This window comes from Rhodotorula paludigena (genome assembly GCF_050403205.1).
Source record: "Rhodotorula paludigena JCM10292 DNA, Rt_paludigena_JCM10292v1_ctg6, whole genome shotgun sequence".
NCBI classification, from domain to species: domain Eukaryota; kingdom Fungi; phylum Basidiomycota; class Microbotryomycetes; order Sporidiobolales; family Sporidiobolaceae; genus Rhodotorula; species Rhodotorula paludigena.
Genome location: NW_027481452.1, coordinates 267279 through 283720, shown reverse-complemented (window position 1 = coordinate 283720; position 16442 = coordinate 267279). Strand labels below are relative to the sequence as shown.

The window sequence follows — 16442 nt, the reverse complement described above, 5'->3', positions numbered from 1 at the left end:
CGAGAGCAAGCGCGAGTCGGGGGTCACGCCGGTCAAACGCAACCCGCGTGTCGAGCGGAACGGCAAGCCGCGCGAGAACGAGGGCGCTCGGTTGGGGGGCGTAGGGCTGCTTGTGTCTGTGGGTGGGTGCTGGCGAGTCTGCTGCTGTGTGTGTTCTGTGTAGTGACGAGCGAGGGAGCGGGAGGCGCAATCGGGAGCGGGCGACCCGCGATCACCCCTCGGCACCGCCTCGACTCTCGCATCTCACAGGAGTCAGACGCACGCCACTGCAATGCAAATGTTTGCTTTACAGGATCGCCTTGCTGCCCTGCTGCACCTCCTTCTTCCATTCTTGGATCCACTCCTCGCCCTTGGCGCCCTTGGGCACCCCGACCATCTCGAACGCCCACCCTTCGCGCAGTTCCCACCCGTCGACCGGCTCGCCCTCCTTGACCTTGCCCGCCGCAGCGAGCACCTTGCCGAGCGTGAGCTTGGCTCCGATCTTGAGCACCCGCCCGCGCTTCGTCGCGAGGTACAGCTGCGTCTCGCTCGCGTCCTGGTCCATCGACGCGAGCGCGTCCCCAAACGTCGCCTCTTCGGGGAAGGCCATGATGAGGTCGCGCGTCGGGGGCGACGCGAGCGGGAGGAGGAGGAAGACGGGGAAGATGAGCGGCGTTTCGGGCGGCGCGGGCTGCCACGGCGTATAGTCGGACGACGACGAGGCGGGCGGGAGGAGCGGGATCGAGGGCAGCGACGTGACGGGCATGATGTCCGGGTCAAAGTGCGGCGGCGTGACATCGGTTGGGCAGTCGGAGAACAGGGGCTTCTTGGCTGTCGGTTTCGGGAAGACGACACCTCGTTGCTGCAACGTCGCCTTGTGTCAGCATCTGTTGTGGTGAGTGGGGAGAAGAGGCCGCGAGCACGCACCGCCAGCGCAAGCACGAGTGCCGCATCGCCCTCGCGTTTCCTCCGTTCCCGCTCGGCCTTCTCGGCCTCCTTCCTCTCCTTGTCCCGCACCTTGCGCTCGACCTCGTCGCGCCACTTCTTGCCCGAGTCTTTGTCCTTCTCGCCTAGCTCCTCCTCGAGCATCGCAAGCCGCCGCAGCGCGTCGAGCGCCTCGGGGAGCTTGTCGAGCGCCGAGAGCGCGCGCGCGCTGCGCAGGAGCGCCTTGGCCGTCGTGCGGTGCGACGCCTCGGACGGCGGGTTCGGGTAGTCGCCGTTCGTCTGCTGCAGGACGAGAGAGCAGTCGCGCAGCGTCGCGCCGTAGTTGCCTGCGGACGGGGCGACGGTGAGCAAACAGAACCGAGAAAGAGAGCGGGTAGAGTGGGAGCAAAGCGGCAACGCACCGAGTTCGAGGTTCGCCGCCGCACGGTTGCCCAGCAGCGTGCGGCGCTCCTCGATGGGGAGCTCCTTGCCAACCTCGTCGAGCGCGCGGGTGTAAAAGCCGAGCGCGTCGCGGAACTTTCGCCGCTTGAACAGGTCGTTGCCCTGCTCGCGGAAGCCGGCCGCGATCTCTGCGTAGTTCGAGCCAACTTGTCAGCATCTCTGAGTTTATGCGGTGACGCGGAGGGCGGCAAAAGAGACGGACCAGACGGGTCTCCATCGTAAGCCAGAGCCTGAAGAGCAGCGAGGGTGTCGGAGGGGTTGGTCTCGCCCTCCTTGAGGTCCTTGGTCTTGGTCGTGCCACCGAGCTCCTCCGGGAGAGACTGCATGAAGAGTGGGACGGCGTCAAAGTTGCCCCAGATGTCGCCGTCGGGGCGTGCACCGCCTGCGGCTGATGAGGACCTGCCCGAGGAGAAGAGAGGTGAGCACAGCTCTGCCTGGGCAGGACCGGCTGGAGAAAGTCCCTACGCACACTGCCAGCTTCTCCAGTGCTTCTTCCATCGCAATCTGCGCAAGTCGTAAGCCGCAGACGAGACGGTCGAGGGAAAAGGAGCGAAGTCGCGGCTCGTCTCTGCTCCTCTCGCCCCGCCTGCAGCCAGCGCCGAGCTGTGGATGGCCGCGAGCAGGATACGCGCCGCCTTGCTGCGCCTGCCGTGCTCCTGCCTGCCCCGCGCGCCGCACGCCGCCTACTCGTCCTTCGCCTCGTCGTCGCGCCTCACTCTCGACGATCCGCTTCCAGGCTTCGACGAGCTCGCTGGCAGGAGTCCGAACGGTGTCGACGAGGAGCAGGTTCCTCCGGCGCCGCTCGTACGCGCGCAGGAGACGGATGGCGGCTCGGCGCAAGGGCGGCGGCGCCGGTTCCTCCCTGCGTGGCTTTCATCGGGCTCGGAGGAGCTGCAAACGAGGCAGCACCGAGTGCGGAGACCGCCAAACGACCGCTTGCAGCTCTCGCCGTACCTCCCGCTCTTCACTCGCGAGCGCAACTTCCTCCTCGCCAATCTCCGCCAGGCGCTCGACGTTCGCCCCGTCTCGTCACCTCGCTCAAAGCGCAGTGTAGAGCGCGGTAGCGTTGCGCAAAGGCGTGCACAGTCACAAGACGCGGCATGGCTTGCGCTCGCGCGCGTTCTACGCTATCCGAGCGACGTCCCTTCCCTGCCACACAGCAACTACCCCAGCTCCACGCGTGCCCCTTCCGCCGACTCGCCTCACGACGAGTCAACGTCGTCTCCCTCCGGCTTCTTCACCTCCTCGCATGCCGTTGCTGCCCCGATCACCTCGCACGACCCGGAGCAGGACACCTCCGGTCGTCGCAAGATCGCGCTCTCCATCCGCGAACTGCGCGCCGCGTTCGACCTCTTCGCCTCGGCCCGGCCTCGCACTCGAAACGGCCTCGACCGTCTACTCGTCGTCGCCGAGCTGATCGCGCAGGTCTCGCCCGCCGCACCCGACGCATCGGCGGAGAGCATCCCAAGCGGTGCGGGTATCGACCCGCTCCTGCGCGGCGCCGGCGCCGGGCTGCGCGACCGCGACTGGCGCGCGTTGATCCTCTTTGTCGGTTCGTGCATGCGCTCGCCGCGCGAAGACCCCGAGATCAAGCGCGTCGTCGAGCTCTTCGTGCAGTGGCTTCGCCTGCCGCGCCCGACTCTCGCGTCCACCGATCGCCCGAAGACCTTGGCTCAGGCGCGCTCGAAACGCCGTCGCGATGCGGAGCGCAGAGAGGTGTACGACGCGCTCCTCTTCGTCGCCGGCCGCGCACAGCGCTGGCAGCTGTTCGAGCAGGTTCTTGCGCGCATGCAGGACGACGGCGTGCCCGTCAGCGGGCGCGCGCTCATCGAGCTGCTGCGACGCGAGTCGCAGCGCGGCGCGGACGTCGCGGCGTGCTGGCGCATCTTTGAGCAGGCGCTCGGGGCGGAGGACGGGACGGCGCAGGTGCAGTCGGCGTGGGCGGCGATGCTATGGGCCTTGGCGCGCAGGGGAGACCTCGACGACGCGGTGCGGCTGTACGAGGCGATGCAGGCTGGCGGATCGGTCGCGCTCGACTCGTTGCGGCCCTCGAGCGTGCCGGCAAGCGCGGCGGTGTCGCCCGCAGAGCGCGTCGTCGTTCCGCCGCCACTCGGCGACAACGTCTACACGGCGTTGCTGCAGGCGTCAGCGCACTGGGCCGACTTTGCAGGCGCGCTACGCGTCTTGCGCGACGTTGCCGAGGGTGGCGGGGCAGTCCAGCCCGCCGTGCACCACTACATTCCGCTCTTCCGCGCATTTGTGCGCTTCGGCGCCGCCCCGTTCGCCGCAAACGGTGAAGGCGCGGACTTTGACGGCGGGCAGAGCCTACTCAACTTCGACGCGACGACGCTCAGCGGCGCACGGATCCGCGCTCAAGCCCTGCGGCGCGACTCGGCACCTCTCGCTGCGCTCACGCGCTCGTCGGCCCGGCCCGCTCGCACGGCTCCGTCCTCGAGCCTGTTCACTCTCCCCGCGCTTCAAGCCGTCCTCGCATCGTTTCTCGCCCTGCCCCCTCCCCCGGCTTCCTCGCTCGCGTCTCTCCCGCACAACGGCGCACGCACGGCCCCTTCGTCCAAGCACCTCTTCTGGGTTCTCGCCGCGTTCGACAAGGTCACGGCGGGCGACAGCGACGTGATTGTCGAGGTCTGGAGCGAGCTTGAGCGCAAGTTTGCCGGGCCGAGGAGCGGGTGGAGCGGGTGGAGGGTCGACAAGCGCGTCCAGAAGCTCGTCAGACGGCATGCAGAGGCTATTGAGGTGCGCAGGAGGAGGCTTGAGGAGCTGTTGTAGATCCGTCCTCATTGCACGCGCATCTTCTCCTCCGTCGTGCGCACCTGTGTCCCCACCTCGGCGTACATCTGCTGTGCGCGGCAGCTCGTGATAGCTTGATGGCATTAGCAGCGATCCTCCGATGCACGATCGCGCATCCACTGCACTAGCGCAGCTGCGGTAGCCTTCCTCCGCTCATCATCGCAACTTGCCCTCACGCTCACCGCTCGTTGCCTACGCTCGCCCCTCGCGCAAGCTACGGGTCGGCGGTTGGAGATGCAGACTCCGCATGCTGCTCAACGACTGGGCCCCGTGCCACCTGTGGCCGGCGTGCGGCTCCTTGTCTCAGCACTGATCCTCTTGCTCGCGCGGGATCGCGTCGGGTCCGCAGACCGTTGAGACTGCGAGTGCGGAGGGAATGGCCAAATCTGGGGTGTGAGCTGTGCCATGCGCACGGAGTGCACGCAGGGGTCTTCCTGATAGCTCACCCCGCACGCCGGTTTAGTGCCAGATCACCTGGAGGAAGGGTCGTCTGCACTCGCGCAAAAGCTCGCCCGCTTGCTGCAGCTCGTTCTCTGCTCCTTGCTCGACGTGCTGAACGCTTGCGAGCAGCTCAAAGCACATCGTCGCTTGACGAAGAGGCTCTCAACCTTCCCATTGTCCCTTCGCGAGGTGGTGCTCCGCTCCAGCTGCCCCTTTCATTCGTGCACGACCCTCTTCTGCACGGTTCTCTTGTCGCTCAGTACTTCGGCAACGGCCCGGGTCCCAGACGTGGCAAATACGCGCCGCCACTCTTGCCTTCTTGTTGCCTTCCGCTCACCGCCGCGAGTGTCCTCCTTCCTTTCCTTCGTCCTCCTACGGCCACCTTTGCACTTCCTCACCCGACATGGGTCTCTTCCATCGCCGTAACACTGGCGCCGACCAGCCACGCGCCCCTTTCTCGGTCAAACTTCCTCGCCAGCCCTCGTCGCTGTGAGCGCGGCCCGCGCACCTCGAGCGTCCTTTCCGTGTGGCTGACCTTGCCGACATGCAGCGCGCCCGAGGACGTCTACACGAACGCGGACCTTGACCCGACTGTCGACCCGGCGCAGAGGACCTGGGGTTATGGCACCTGGGTGCGGTGGTTCTCGCGCAGTCTCCTGCAGCAAAACGCTGATCGTCTCGTCGCCCGTCCCGCCTGCAGTTCTCTTTCTGGATCGCTGCTTCGCTCGATCCCGCCTTCTGGTCGACGGGCGCCAGTCTTATCCCGCTCGGACTCACCGTTTCGAATGCGATCGGTGCGTCGGAAGCGGGTGCACTCAAAGCAATCTTGCGCCATCCAGGCTGACCTCCTGTCGTTGCTTTGCGCTCTGCGCAGGTATCGTCGTGCTCGGCAACGTCGTCATCTCGATCCCAATCCTTCTGAACGCCCAGCCTGGCGCGAACCTCCGGATTCCCTTCCCCGTCGCCGCCCGCGCATCCATGGGCTACTACTTTTCCTACTTCGCCATCATCTCTCGCGCCTTCCTCTCGCTGATCTGGTTCGGCGTCGAGACCTACAACGGCGGTCTCGCCATGACCCAGTTCCTTCGCGCCATCTGGCCCTCATACGCCGACATTCCGAACCGGCTCGCCGAGTCCGCCGGTATCACCACGCGCGACATGTGCTCGTATTTCCTCTTCTGGCTCGTCCAGGTAAGCTCTCGAGCCGGTTCAAACCACCGTGCAGTTGCGGATGTGCTGACCTGCCGGGCCGCCCAGCTTCCGTTCTTCTTCCTCAACCCGAACCAGCTGCGCTGGGCTTTCCTTCTCAAAACTGTCGTCGTCCCGGCGACCATGCTTGCGACCATGGGTGCCCTCATCCACTCGGCCGGCGGCTCGGGCCCGCTCTTCTCGCAGCCCAACACGGTCCACGGCAAAGACTTCAGCCTGGCGTGGCTCACGGGCTTTGCCGCGCTCCAGGGCAACTGGTCGACGCTCTCGGTCAACTCAAGCGACTTCTCGCGCTACAGCAAGTCGCCTCGTGCAGTATGGTCGCAGGGCCTTGCCATTCCGATCTCGGTGCGTTTCCTTGATTCTCTCGACTGTTGCGACAATCAGCATTTCTGACTCTTCCGCTTGCAGGCCCTCTTCGTCACGATCTGCGGTATTCTCGCCGCTTCGGCGAGTATTCCTGTCTACGGCCTCGCCGTCGAGGATGCTTACTGGATGCCGTTCGACATCATGTGGCAATGGAACAACCGTGCTGCTGTCGCCTTTGCCGCGCTCGCCTGGATGCTGGCCGGTATCGCCGCGAACATCACCGTGCGTTTCCTGGTCTCGCTTCGATAGCAGCCTGTGGCTGCTACTCCTCCTCAGCGCCACTAACTCTCGCTTCGATCCAGGCGAACTCGATCTCGTCAGCGAACGACTTTGTCTCGCTCGCGCCTCGCTACATCAACCTCACGCGCGGGCAGCTCCTCACCGCCGTTCTCGGCGGCTGGGCTTGCGCTCCGTGGAAGATCCTCGCATCGAGCGGCACCTTCCTCACCTTCGTTTCCGGCTACGCCAGTTCGTTAACTTTCGAGCGACTGTCACAAGGCCGTTAGAACTGACTTCCTGCCATCACGCAGTCTTCCTCGGACCATTTGCCGGCATCCTCACCGCCGACTATTTCCTCGTCAAACGCAAGGCATACCACGGTAAGCTTTGCTGCCCTACATTTTGGCTGCTCCGGCACCTCGCGTTTCGCCATAGCCTGGATGCATGCTTACCAACTATCCTTGCAGTCCCCGAGCTTTACGACCCGCGCGGCATCTACCGCTACAGTGGCGGCTGCAACTGGCGGGCAGCTGTCACCTTGGTCCTGACTGTCACGCCCAACCTTCCCGGTCTCATCCACGCGATCAACCCGGACATCTACATCGGAAACATCCAGTGGTGGTATGCACCCGGCTTCATCGTGAGTCTCCCCGTGATCTGCCCTCAGCAGATCAGCCCTAATTGTGATTCCGACAGACTGGCTACGTCCCGGCTGTGCTCGTCTTCTGGCTCCTGAACGTCGTCTTCCCGCATCACGCGACTCTTCTCGCCGAGGCTGTCACGGCCGAGGACGTCGACTTGTCGGTTCCGCCTGCGCTGGACGACTACGGCGTCAAGAGCGAAAACGACAAGGACGCGTACGAGATGAACAGCGTCTCGGTTCACGCCTGAGCTGGCTTTTTGGCGCTCCTTCCCGCAGCCATACGCTCCTTTGCTCGCTCGCAATCCCTCCACATACCCGCACCCTCCAGCCCATCGTGCATAGTCTCTCGCTCGCTACTCTCGTGTCTCTCTTGTGCTGTCTCTTCCCGTTAGGTACAGACTATTATGGTCCAAAGCATAGCAACAAGGTCATATTGGTTACGGTCATTTATTCGAGAAGCGCCTCGAGCGTCCAGGCGTCAGCAAGACGCTCGTTTTTCGCATTCAAGCCGCCATGGATGATGACCTGGCTGCCCGCGACGAGCGTCGAGGCAAGCCAGCCGCGCGGCTCTGGTTGGCCTTTTGAGCGCGCCGAAGACTCGAGGCGCAACCAGGAGAAGGTCGGCGCAGCGTCTTTGGTGGCGAGGAGGGCCCAGGCATCCGAGTGAAACTGCGTGCGTGACACCCGAGTGAGTTGAAAGGGCGCAGAGGTTCGACGATGACCCCAGATGAAGACGTACGAATCCTGCGCCGTCGTGTCCCAATTCCTTCGGCGCGGCCTCGCGTTCGCCCATTGACAGAAGTGCCACAACGACCTTGTCTTTGTACTCGAGTGCGCCGTCGGTCCCGACAAAGCTCTGCACGCTCCTCTTTCCCGGGCCCTCGCCGCCGCCCTCAACCTGCTCATCGATGGTCGACCACTTCTGCGCCTCGACATCGTAAATGTCAAGGCCGCCGACCTCGTATCCGGCAAATCCGCCGTAACGAGCCAGGAGTGGAGTTGAAGCGGTGCAAGCCGGCAACGCTGTCAGAACGGTACCTCCACGAGCGGGCTCTGGCGCGTCGGGAAGGCGAGTCCATGTCCAGTTGGTGAGATCGAGCGAGTGAAGCTGCGCCAACCGACCCGATGCCGGGCAGCCGGCGTGGAGGTAGAGGTTGTCCTGTTGAACGTGCCATATAATCAGCGGAGTTGGCGTGGAAGGAGAGGGAGGCGTGCGCACTCCGCATGCCGCCATGGTGTGGAAGCTGCGCGGCTCAGGCTGCTCGCCGTTCGTTTCGTGTTGCGCCCACGATGCAGTGCTCGGGTCGAAAGCCCAGATGCCCGTCTCGCCGGCGAAGGTTCCCATGTCTTTTCCGCCACGCCCACCCCACAGGTAGACCTTGCCCTTTGCGCTCACGAAGGTAGCGCCGACGCGTCCGGAAGGCCACTCGGTAGTAGCATGGGCCGCAAGCGTGCGGCTGGATTCATCTGCCAAGAACGAAATTGAAGCCAGCGACCGAGGAAGCAGGTCAGCATTGAGCTTGCGAGTCTTCGATAGCTTGTACGCCCACCTCGAAGGTCCAGCTCCGTTACTGCAGCGTCGACGGGCGTGCGAGGCTTGAGCTCCCCGCCGAAGACGAACGCCTTGCCAGCAGAGACGGAGAGGGCGTGTGAGGAGCGCTGCAGTCCCTCCTGCGTCGCGAGCGGGAGCCACAATGCCTTCAGTGCGGGCATGACTCGTGTCGTGTGTGTTGTGGTAGCGGGAAGCGCGCAAGAAACAGCGCGGTGGGGCCGCGAAGGTCCTCATCGAGGTCCGCTGAGCACGTGCAAACGAGCGGGACAACCGGAGAGCGGCGCGCCCCTCACCCACAGCGACTCCTGAGACAGTCTGTCGATGCTGCACGCCGTGCGCGCAGTCAGCTCATACCGACGGTAGAAGGCGGACGGGGCGAGGTCGTGAGACGACCATAGCAGCTTCAGCTTTGATGCGCGGGGGAGCAGTTCGGTAGCAGTAGGTGGCAAAGCCGCGGCCTAGCGCCTGCGTGGACCTTCTGCGGGCAGCGATCTGCTCGCTCGCTGATCCGAGGGAGGCTGCGGGGAGGGCGGAGAGTTGCCTCTTGCGCTGGGCGACGGCTCGCGACAGCACTGCAAGACTCTCAGCAAGCGCTGGACGTGTCGCACAGCATGCCTGACATCGCGAGACACAGCATCGAATACGCTGACGGGCGCTCGAGGCGATGCTTGCCGGTCGCTTCATGGTCGCATTGCTCGCCACTGCCCGACGCTGCGCTGCCGTCTGCAGTTCGTGGGGCGTGCGCACTGTATGGTCACCACGCGCGCTACTTGCTGGCGAGCTGCGAGAACCACCCTCGCGATAGGAGCTTTTACGCGTTCCGGCCTTTCCCTCATCTCCTGTCTTGCCTCGCGTTCGAACAACGGATGTTGGCCGGTCTGCTACCTAGCTCGGTGTCGCAGCTGACAGGCGCAGGTCTAGCCTGAGCTCGTTTTCGCTTGAGCGTCTCGAGCGCGGCAGGCCGCTTCGGAGCCACCTCGGTACAACGAGGTGTCCCTCGGCTCTCTCGCAAAGGCGGACAAGAGCCTCGGACGGACCAGGCGAAAGTCGGGATGCTCGCTCCGGGGAGGTGCAGGCCGAACAGAGCGTCCTCGCGCGTTGTGGCCTTCCTCTCCCTTCCTCTCCCTCCTTGGCCGTTCTCGCCTCGCTTCATTTCCCTCCTTCGCCTGCACACGCACAAGCAACGTCATGGCCGCTGTCTCGGCTCCACCGCAGCCCATCATCACCTGCCCTTACACCGCTGGAGGGTGCCCGCTCTTCCAGACCATCGACGTCTCCGAGTCGAGTCGTTGCGCCGGCTCGTGCTCACCTGCACCGCCGCCTGCGCCCGCGCCTTTGCGCGGCTACGCCTCGACGTCCGCGCCCTCTCCGAATTCTTCAACGTCCGCCGCCACTCCGTCGTCGTTGTCGTCGGCTGCGTCCCGCCCCACTCCCGGCTCGTACTCTTACGACGACGCTCTGCTGCTCAGCGAGCTCACTGGCGAGGTTGGGTTGCCGCTCCCTTCCGCCCTCCTCAAGCAGGACTCGTGGTCCGGCTACCTCGACTTCGGTATCTCGCCCGACCAGCTCGAGGTTCCGTTCCTCGCTCCCCTGTCCGGCCCGTCCTCCGTTCCTTTGCCCGCCGCCCAGTCCCCTGCCGTCGCCTCTGCACCTAAACACCAGCTCTGGGACATCGAAGAGCTGATCCCGCCCGAAGGCGCGAAGCGTGTGCGCACGACCCCGCCGCCGATTGCGCTCCCGGGCGCCGCCACTTCCGCCGTCGGGTACCCGCAAGGAGACCTTCCAGTGAACGAACCCTCACCCGCTGCTGCGCCACGCTCGCCGAGCACGAGTGACGAGGAGAACGAGGTTGTCACGGTGCGTCGCTCTTCCACGGTGGCCCGACCACGAAAACGTTTGTCGCTGACGCATTTTGCGGAACCGCACAGCCGTTCATCTCTAAACTGTCGTACCTGCTGCAGCACCCGGAGTACGAGGCGTGGGTGCGCTGGGACGCCTCCGGCCAGTATCTCCTCGTGGCACACACGAAGCCGCACCTCCTGCATATCCTCGAACGCTTCTTCCGCCACACCGTGACGAGCTCATTCATCCGCCAGCTCAACGTGAGCTGCACTGTCGTTGGTTCTTCAAGCTCTGCCGTTGCTGACCTTGCCGGGATCTGCAGATCTACGGCTTCAAGCGCGCTTCGACCGCCCAGCTCCTCAACATCCTCGACGCCACGCCCTTCGCGCCCTCGGTCACCCTCCCCGACGGCACTGCCGAGACGTTCAGCGCAGCCGACTTCTCGGCCTTCTCCAACCCAGCTTTCTTCCGCTCTGTACCGGGCGGCGCGCATTGCCGTCTCGGCGCCCTCAAGCCAATCACGAAGGAGCGCGCGCCGCGCAACCGCAAGAAGGCGGCGACGAAGCGCAAGGCTGCCGGATCGGGCTCTGCGTCGGGCTGCGATTCGCCCTGACGACGATCCAGACGGACACTACTTCTCGCTTCATGCCTCGCGGCTTCGCCTTTCTTTTCCTGGTGTACCTGCAGTCTTTGTTCTGTCTCCTGCCGTCCTAGACCATAGATTTGACGTAGCCACAGTCATTTGCACATAGTCGTCTTTGTTCTGGACTTCACGACCTGTTCCTCTCCCATTTCGAGTGTGTTCGTCACCTCGTTCTCAAAATCAGACTGCGGACACATGCGCTGGCATACCTAGCAGCCGCGCAGAAGATGAAGGGAAGCGATGTCTCGGCCTGGCTGCCGATCGCCTCGAGCAGAGCCGGCGGCCGACAGCCTCCGTCATCGCACCTTCTGTTCTTCCACTCGCTTGCCTACACGTGCTGTGCCAGAGGGAATGCTCAACAGCGCCTGGGTCGCTCGGGCAGCCCATGCTGTGCCGAGAGTAGCCCTGCGACGACCCGCTGCCGCCGCTCCACTTCGTCGACTCGCTGCGATCTCGCCGCCGCCTACACTCCTGCGCCCACCAGCGGCCTCGCGACAGCTTCAGACAGCTGCAAGGTCGGCACAGGCGGGATCACCGGCTGCGGGGGGGCGAGGGCAGGGCGGGAGCAGCCGGCGATGGCGGAATTTGGCGCTTGCTGCTCTCGTCGGAACGGGCATCGTCGCCTACGACAAGGCGTACAATGCCGACGCCATCAGCCGCAGCTTGCGGACGGGCGCGTTCGGTATCGTCCTCGCGCTTGATTTCAAGCTGAATTTCGACGCCAACAACCCCGATGCCGTCGACGCACTGCACGAGCGCACCGCCAAACGGCTGTGGAACATCATCGAGACCAACAAGGGGATGTACATAAAGCTAGGCCAGGCCCTGGCGATCCAGGCGGCGATCCTGCCCAAGCCGTACCGCGACGCCCTCGCCAACGTCTTCGACGCCGCCCCCGCCGTCGACTGGGAAGAAGTTGAGCGCGTCTTCCGTGGCGAGTTTGGCGTGCACCCAGACGAGGCGTTCGACCACTTTGACCGCAAAGCAATCGCGTCGGCGTCGATTGCGCAGGTTCACCGTGCACGGTTGAAGCCGGTCGACGGGCGCCCGTGGAAGGACGGCGAGGGCTGGGTTGCCGTCAAGGTCCGCAAGGAGGCTGTGCCGAAGCAGATGGAGTAGTACGTTTTCTGGTTCCTTCACCTCCGTTCCTTCACCTCCCTTCCGCCCCGCCTCCCTTCCTCCCCGCCTTCCTCCTCTCCTCTCCCTCCCCTCCCGCCCTCCTTCTGCCCTCTCACCCCAAGTTGACATCGTCATTTCGCAGCGACTTGTGGTGCTACCGTACGCTGCTCTGGACGTATGAGAAGCTTTTCGACCTCCCGGTCGCTTTCGTCAGCAAGTACATTTCGGACCAGATGCGCAAGGAGGCGAACCTGCAGCACGAGGCGGAAAACTCGACTCGCATGGCCGCGTACCTTGCGAAGGAGCCGGGTCTGAGGGACCGTGCCATGGCGCCCAAGATCTATGAGCAGTGGACGGGCGAGAGCGTCATGACTGCCGAGTGGGTTCTGGCCTTCTTCTTCTCCAAGATTGTCGCTGACCTGCTTCGGGCGTGTAGCTTCGTCCAGGCGTGCCGACTGACAGACAAGAAGCGCATCGAGGAGCAGGGCCTCTCGCTCAAGCAGACGATGGACACGGCGACCGAGGTGTTCGCGGCTATGGTGTTCAAGTGGGGCTTCGTGTGTCTTCCTACTCTTCCTCTGCGGCGGCTCGTGCTCATCCACTACCTTCTCAGGTGCATGCCGACCCGCATCCTGGCAACATTCTCATCCGCCCAAATCCTGCGCGCCCGAAAGAGCCCCAGGTCATCTTCATCGACCACGGCCTATACGTCGACCTGCCGGAGACTTTCCGGCATCAGTACTGCTTGCTGTGGCGCAGCCTGTTTGTCGGCGACGTCAAATCGATCGAGGACATTGCCGTCTCGTGGGGCATTCGTAGGCAGAATAGCGACATCTTTGCGTCGCTCACGCTGCTGCGCCCGCACCGCCTGCGCAAGCAGCTCAAGGAGCAGCAGGGAGGCGGAGAGGGCAAGACGCCCGAGCAGACGCGCCAGGAGATGCAGTCGACGCTGAAAGAGCGTCTCAAGACGATGCTCGAGTCGGAAGAGGTGCCTTGTCTCGCTCTCGGCACTTGCTCGGCCCGCTTGCTGACATCAATTCACACTTAAACAGCTCATTCCCCGCGAGCTTATCTTCGTGACCAGGGCGATGCGGTGCGGCTGATCATCTGGAGACTTGCCGCCCAAGCGTCGTGACTGATCCGCCCCTTCCCTTCCGCGTGCAGCATGATGCAGGGTAACAACCAGACGATCGGCAGTCCGACGAACCGTATCAACATCCTGGCGCACTGGGCAGCGACCGGCCTTGCCCTGTCGACGCCGGAGCACTCGGCCGCGCTGCGCGACATTGGACTCCGCACGTACGCCATCGAGAAGGCGCGCCTGGTCATCTTCCGCGTCGTGCTCTTCTTCGTCGACGTCGGCTTTGTCGTGACGCGCATCCGGAGCGTGATCCAGGAGTGGTTCGGGAGGAAGAGCGAGGGCCTCGAGGATCTGCTCCAGAGGCAGGTGACGGTGCGTGCCACCTTTGTTCCATCCCCACAAGTCCCTGCTCATGCATGTGCTGTCGCGCAGGACATGGCACGGCAGGAGTTTGGCGTCGAGCTCGAGGACTCGGCCTTTGCGGGTTGAGAGGCCCTCGACATCTTGTTGCAACCACCCCGCACCTATAGAACATCCCCCCGTGTTGTCCTGCAAGCCCTTGTCCATGTCATTCACCCGGTACAATTGCATCTGCTGCGAACTCGACCTGTGGAGGACTTGTCGCGAACGAGACCAGCGCGCCCCCCTCCGTCGATCTCCTGTCGCCGTCGAGAAAGCCCGACCCACTCGGGCTGGGGCTTCTCTACTGATCGACGCACCATGACACGGCTTAGAGTCGAGAACACGTGCCTTTCATCAAGCGCAGCCACGACAGTGGCGGTAAGGGCCGATAACTGCGTCATGCTGCTCCCCTTCGCATCGAGCAATCGAGGCTGTGGGTGGTCTGCGATCCTGCCCCACAAGAGTCCTCCTTCTTTCCCTTCCTGCACACACACGTACGACTCGTACAAACAGTGCGTCGCATTGCAACCTCACTGGCAAATGGTCTCGCGCCGCAGAATCACGCTCATCTCTCTCCTTCGCACACGACCAGAGCATCATCATGTCTGGCATCATCGACAACCTCAAGAGCATGGCCGAGTCGGTTGCATGGCCCAACAAGGAGGAGAAGGTTGGTCGCGGAGAGCACGATGCGGCGCTCGGCGTCAACGCGAACCACGAGCCGCCTGCGGGTCTCTACGGTGCGTCCGCCTTCTCCTTCTCCCGAGTTTCTTTGGGGGGACCGTCGGCCGATGAGCGGTGGCTTGAGCGTGAGGCGGTGCATGCGGGAGTCGCGGCACGGGCTGCAGTGCCCCGAGCAGAAGCAGCGGTGTACGCGCGCAGATCAGCCGTGCTGACCCCTCCTCGTTCGCCCACTCGTGCAGACCAGCTCCGCGGCGAAAACGGCCTGCGCAACATGAAGACGCAAGGCAACATCGGCCAGGGGCACGACACGGGGCTCAAGCAGAAGGCCGTCAACCACCAGGAGGAGCTCGCCGAGCGCAGCCGCCTGCATCGCGAGGGCCTGTGGGAGCCGCACATGAAGCACGAGGACCTCGTCAACAAGTCGGACCAGCACCGCGAGGTTGCACGCGGGCTTTCGACGCTCGGCGGTGGGGACGGCGAGAGCGGCGCGTCCGCGACGGGGCAGGCCGACGAGCGTCTCGTTTGAAGTGTAGATAAGGCCACGAAGCCGTTTGTCATGCAGTACCCTTTCGCAACATTCGTCATCATCATGGGTGCGTTCTGGCGACAAACAGCAGGGATTGCGAGAGGACGAGCGGTGTTGCAGAGATGCTGAAAGCGGGGCAAAGAACGAATGCGTAGAGCACAACAGGCGGGGTGCTGAGTAGTGAGAGATGGAGTACATCGGGAGAGCGACGCGCGTCTAGATGCGGCCAACCTTGCGCAGGAAGAAGAGGAGGCCGGCGAGAACACCACCGACATCTGTGAGAGGCGAGTCAGAAAAGAGTGAGTTAGTCCAAGGCGCGGTCAGGAATCGAAGGAATAAATAGCGTACGTCCGGCCGAGTCCGTCATGCCGCCGCGGCGAATGAAGCCGTTGTACAGGTCCCAGACGAAGATGCCCGAGACGCAGAGCCACGCCGGGACGGGGACGACGAAGAAGAGGAGGAACGTCTCGCGCGGGAAGCACGCGGCGAAGAACGAGATGGCACCGTACGTTGCGCCCGACGCGCCGTGCGCCGAGTAGTACGGGTTGCGCGTGATGAAGTGGTTGACGAGAAGCGAGAAGGTCGAGGCGGTTACTCCCTGCAAACATGGGCCGGTCAGTCTCTGCGCGCCGCGTCTTCAGGTGGATTCGACCTCACGGCAAAGAGATAGAGCCCGAGGAAAGCAGAGTTTCCGAGAATGGACATGGCGGCCGGAGCCATAAAGCTGCAGGGCGAGAACGTCAGTTGCGATCCACGATAGGTGCGTGCGATGCAGGGACAGCAGCGCACTAGAGCGAGAGCATGTTTACAAGGATGTGGCCCGTCCCCTCGTGCGAAAAGGCCGACGTGACGAGCGTCCACACACGTCCCTGCGTGATGTTGTTCCACGAGACGGTGAAGTTGCGCTGGAGGAACCGTACCCAGCTCACGTCGCGGAAGCGGTGCGCGAGCTGCTGTCCGTAGCTCCATGCAAGGTAGACAGCGACGTTCGTAGCTGCACGGCGAGATGGTCAGGAGGCGCTCACGAGGGGAACGGGCATTGACGCGCGCACCGATGAGGCCGATGACGATCCACTGTCCCGGCAACGCATCGATGCGGTCCCTCCAGTTCGGGTCGCGCCTTCGGCCGTACGAGCTGCCAGACCCGCCGCGGCCATGGTACGGTCGGATGCCGCGAACAATGGCCGACGAGGAGAAGGTCCGTCGCGCGGGTTGACGGAACGCGCGGCCCAGAGCGGCAAAGGTTGGCGATGGCCGTGCGGGTGCGCCCAGCGCGTACGAGGGCGTGAAGGTGGCGAGGGGCCGGTGCGCGAGGGCGGTGTTCGGGAAGGAGGGGGAGGAGCGCGAGAAGTGGAAGAAGGGCAGCGGGGCGGCGGGTGGGCGGGCTATCCTCTGCAGCAGAGCTCTCGCGGCTCCGACGGGCCCAGCAAACGCCATCTCGAGCGCAGAGTGGCGAGAAGAACGACTCCAACCTCCGCCGACTGCTGATGGGGACGACTTGGCCTCGTAACGCCGCTCCCGCTCCTTCCTGCGCCGTTC

General features: G+C 64.2%; 8 protein-coding genes across 8 annotated transcripts; 5 read left to right on the top strand and 3 right to left on the bottom strand.

Annotated features, from left to right (window-relative positions):
- Window positions 1-286: 286 nt before the first annotated feature.
- On the bottom strand, window positions 287-1863 carry CNS1 (HSP70/90 family co-chaperone CNS1; the record flags this gene model as incomplete). Its single annotated transcript, XM_076646842.1, has 5 exons — window positions 287-841; window positions 907-1250; window positions 1326-1493; window positions 1568-1764; window positions 1835-1863. 5 exons carry the CDS (start codon window positions 1861-1863, stop codon window positions 287-289), a joined length of 1293 nt encoding a protein of 430 aa, XP_076507603.1.
- Window positions 1864-1974: 111 nt separating this feature from the next.
- Window positions 1975-4152, top strand: JCM10292_003117 (uncharacterized protein; the record flags this gene model as incomplete). The annotated part of the gene is made up of 1 exon (XM_076646841.1): window positions 1975-4152. One exon carries the CDS (start codon window positions 1975-1977, stop codon window positions 4150-4152), a length of 2178 nt encoding a protein of 725 aa, XP_076507602.1.
- Window positions 4153-5017: 865 nt separating this feature from the next.
- JCM10292_003116 (uncharacterized protein) lies at window positions 5018-7302 on the top strand (the record flags this gene model as incomplete). The annotated part of the gene is made up of 10 exons (XM_076646840.1): window positions 5018-5103; window positions 5165-5246; window positions 5315-5408; window positions 5489-5805; window positions 5872-6171; window positions 6235-6414; window positions 6495-6660; window positions 6723-6791; window positions 6879-7051; window positions 7108-7302. The coding sequence occupies 10 exons, from the start codon at window positions 5018-5020 to the stop codon at window positions 7300-7302; spliced, it is 1662 nt and encodes a 553-aa protein (XP_076507601.1).
- A 199-nt stretch (window positions 7303-7501) lies between these two features.
- JCM10292_003115 (uncharacterized protein) lies at window positions 7502-8767 on the bottom strand (the record flags this gene model as incomplete). The annotated part of the gene is made up of 4 exons (XM_076646839.1): window positions 7502-7723; window positions 7794-8213; window positions 8274-8521; window positions 8605-8767. The coding sequence occupies 4 exons, from the start codon at window positions 8765-8767 to the stop codon at window positions 7502-7504; spliced, it is 1053 nt and encodes a 350-aa protein (XP_076507600.1).
- A 1027-nt stretch (window positions 8768-9794) lies between these two features.
- JCM10292_003114 (uncharacterized protein) lies at window positions 9795-11061 on the top strand (the record flags this gene model as incomplete). The annotated part of the gene is made up of 3 exons (XM_076646838.1): window positions 9795-10463; window positions 10535-10708; window positions 10771-11061. 3 exons carry the CDS (start codon window positions 9795-9797, stop codon window positions 11059-11061), a joined length of 1134 nt encoding a protein of 377 aa, XP_076507599.1.
- A 381-nt stretch (window positions 11062-11442) lies between these two features.
- On the top strand, window positions 11443-13780 carry JCM10292_003113 (ABC1 kinase family protein; the record flags this gene model as incomplete). The annotated part of the gene is made up of 7 exons (XM_076646837.1): window positions 11443-12209; window positions 12353-12589; window positions 12647-12767; window positions 12824-13198; window positions 13263-13303; window positions 13375-13663; window positions 13724-13780. 7 exons carry the CDS (start codon window positions 11443-11445, stop codon window positions 13778-13780), a joined length of 1887 nt encoding a protein of 628 aa, XP_076507598.1.
- Window positions 13781-14294: 514 nt separating this feature from the next.
- Window positions 14295-14903, top strand: JCM10292_003112 (uncharacterized protein; the record flags this gene model as incomplete). The annotated part of the gene is made up of 2 exons (XM_076646836.1): window positions 14295-14433; window positions 14617-14903. The coding sequence occupies 2 exons, from the start codon at window positions 14295-14297 to the stop codon at window positions 14901-14903; spliced, it is 426 nt and encodes a 141-aa protein (XP_076507597.1).
- Window positions 14904-15119: 216 nt separating this feature from the next.
- Window positions 15120-16340, bottom strand: JCM10292_003111 (rhomboid family intramembrane serine protease; the record flags this gene model as incomplete). The annotated part of the gene is made up of 5 exons (XM_076646835.1): window positions 15120-15178; window positions 15252-15501; window positions 15561-15627; window positions 15693-15897; window positions 15956-16340. 5 exons carry the CDS (start codon window positions 16338-16340, stop codon window positions 15120-15122), a joined length of 966 nt encoding a protein of 321 aa, XP_076507596.1.
- Window positions 16341-16442: the final 102 nt, after the last annotated feature.